The sequence below is a fragment of the Temnothorax americanus genome, unplaced genomic scaffold (genome assembly GCF_048541705.1).
Source record: "Temnothorax americanus isolate GAGA-0224 unplaced genomic scaffold, ASM4854170v1 Scaffold35, whole genome shotgun sequence".
NCBI classification, from domain to species: domain Eukaryota; kingdom Metazoa; phylum Arthropoda; class Insecta; order Hymenoptera; family Formicidae; genus Temnothorax; species Temnothorax americanus.
The window spans coordinates 488761-491385 of record NW_027509496.1 but is presented as its reverse complement, the minus strand read 5'-3'; the positions used below and the strand labels follow the sequence as shown (position 1 = coordinate 491385).

Sequence of the window (2625 nt, the reverse complement as noted above, 5' to 3'; positions counted from 1 at the left end):
ATTGCCTACAAACATTATTGCGCACATGTAATAATTAAAAGTACAAACGTACGTTTGCGCACATGACCTCATTACGTACAAACACATTGCACACATGCAGGTTGCACACATGACATTATTGCGCACCAGGATTTGAATTATAATCAATCAGAATTTTTAAATTAAATAATTAATTTAAAATTAATTATTAATTAATAAATTAGAGTTTTTCCTTCACCAGTAAGTTTAATGGACTGTTGCACTTGATAAGGACCGGAATCTCGGTCGAAACGCGTTGTGCTTGAAAATAAAGATTGCCAGATTGGTCGAAGCAAACGAGTTTTTATTATTTTAAGTAAATATAATTAAAAACCATTTAATTACGAATTAAATTAAACAGAGTTAATCGAAAGCCGTTTAATTGACGATTGATATGAGCAAATTCAATCAAAGATATTCAACTAACGATTAATTTAAGCAGAATTAATCGAAAATCGTTCGATTGACGATTGATTTAAACGGAGTTAATCGAAAGCCGTTTAATTGACAATTGATATTGCGAATCCAATCAAAGATAATTTAATTAATGATTAATTTAAGCAGAATTAATCGAAAATCGTTCGATTGACAATTGATTTAAGTAGAGTTAATCCAAAGCCGTTTAATTGATGATTGATAAGAGCGCATTTAATCGAAAAAATTTTAATTAACAACTGTTTTGTGTGAATTTAAAAATATTTTTCTCCATTGGTTTTGGCAACTTTCTCACATGTAATGTAACAATAATAGGTAAGCTACGGGCGTTCTACTCCGGGGATCTGAAGGGTGGTGAGGGGCAGGGGGGAACCGCGGGGGGGGAGGGAAAACCGCGTTTTTTCATGCGCCGCGGGGTGGGGGAGAGGGAACCGCGTTCTTGGGCGCCGCGGGGGAGGGGGAGGGGGAACCGCGTTTTTCGGGCGCCGTGTTTTCCGGCGCCGCGGGGCGAGGGGGTCCGCGTTTTTCGGCGCCGCGGGGCGAGGGGTCCGCGTTTTCCGGCGCCGCGGGGCGACCGCGTTTTCGCCGCGGAGCGGGGCGAAAAGGTCAGCGTTTCGCCGCGCCGCGGAGTCCGCGTGACGTCACACGCTCCTGCTCGCGTTGTCTCTCCATTGTAGATGTTTCCCCCGTCCCCCGGTCGCGCGCGTCTTCTCGTTCGCGCGGTCTCTCTCGCTTCCGTTCGCGTTATCTCTCCCTCGCGCGCTCGCTCCCGGCCCCCGTTCGCGCGCGTCTTCTCGTTCGCGCGGACTCTCTCTCCCGTTCGCGCGTTTTTGCTCACGATCGCGTATCTTTTTTTCGCCAACAATATTTAATTGTTCAGATTTTAATATGTAATTTATAATTATACATTTAAGTAAACAATAAACGAAGACAGCTTAACAAAAGAGAAAGGTAAATGAAAAGGAAATTATTTTTAACCATAATATATGCATTTATTTATTATGTAGCGCATTATACACAATAGTATCCAAAGCGTAGGCTAATAATTCGCAATCAATAATCGAATTTTTATCATAAAATTCACGCAAGATTGTAACTGCGTTACATTTATCGGTGATACAATTTTGACGTAAAGTTGTTACAAACTGTTTGAATTTTTCACTTACGCCGTGAACATTTTGACATAGTTGAAAATACACGTTCTCGACGCAATGTTCTAGTTCGAACAGAAAGAGCACGGTTGACGGTTTCATGTACAAGCTGGTGCCGCACGACGTCAATTTTACAATATCTGCGTCACGTATTTTAACAAGCTTCAGATCTCGAAACGTTAGCGATGATGGTGCCGATGACTGCACGAGTCGCTGTATATCTGCAGGTTTTTTGATAAATGTCACCCACGTTGCATGTGGCAGAATTATCCGATTGCCTCGGTTATCGCCAATAAGTATATCCACAGAGGACATAGGTCCCGCGCTGATTCCAACATTCAAAAATTTATACGTTGTTGATGTCAAGGCAAATCTTCTTCCCAAAATACGCGGCGTGTAGCGGGGTTTATCAAAACTGAAAAAATACAATTATATGTTCATAAAAGTTTTTTTGCACAAGTATATATGAAAATTAGCGGTACTTACTCATTGTGCTGTTTCTCACACGTTTCGTCTTGAATCGGAACGTAGTAGTTCGCACCGTGAGTGTTCATCGTATCTGGAGGCTGTTTATTGCAACTTACTCGAACCGTATCGAACTCTCGACTGCGCTCTAGAATCCTCGTAGACCATTTATACATACCCAAAACTGCAAATCTTGCAAAAATAGCGCCAATGTACGGCTGCTGCATGGTGACCACCGCCACAATCCACATATACGTTAAATGTGATATCTTTGTCAGAAACATTCGTGATGAGATCACCTCATCGGGCATCAAATATGATTTCTTTTCGAGAGCATACGTGTCTCACGATGATTTCATCGAACACGTGCAAAACTGCAAAATTTGCAATTTCGCATAATTCAATGGAGCGTTATTGTTTTGAAGAACATGACGCGACATGTCTCGCGATGATTTCATCGAACACGTGCAAAACTGCAAATTTTGCAAATAGCGCCAATGTACGGCTGCTGAGATGAAATTAGATACGATAAGCAAACGATGCATCATTAGTAGAA

The 2625-nt window shown here is 41.7% G+C and overlaps 1 protein-coding gene across 1 annotated transcript; it reads right to left on the bottom strand.

The window, feature by feature from the left end:
- Positions 1–1445: 1445 nt before the first annotated feature.
- LOC143901643 (uncharacterized) lies at positions 1446–2403 on the bottom strand. Its single transcript, XM_077414068.1, has 2 exons — positions 2091–2403; positions 1446–2019 (listed from the first exon to the last, which is right to left on the bottom strand). Exons 1-2 carry the CDS (start codon positions 2378–2380, stop codon positions 1446–1448), a joined length of 864 nt encoding a protein of 287 aa, XP_077270194.1. The 5' UTR covers positions 2381–2403.
- Between the last annotated feature and the right edge of the window lie 222 nt (positions 2404–2625).

Bases quoted from the DNA above. Each gene is read 5' to 3' on its own strand.
- LOC143901643 (XM_077414068.1), bottom strand. From the start codon at position 2,380: ATGCCCGATGAGGTGATCTCATCACGAATGTTTCTGACAAAGATATCA. The intron at 2,020-2,090 runs GTAAGTACCGCT...GTATTTTTTCAG, and splicing joins TGTGAGAAACAGCACAATGA to TTTTGATAAACCCCGCTACA.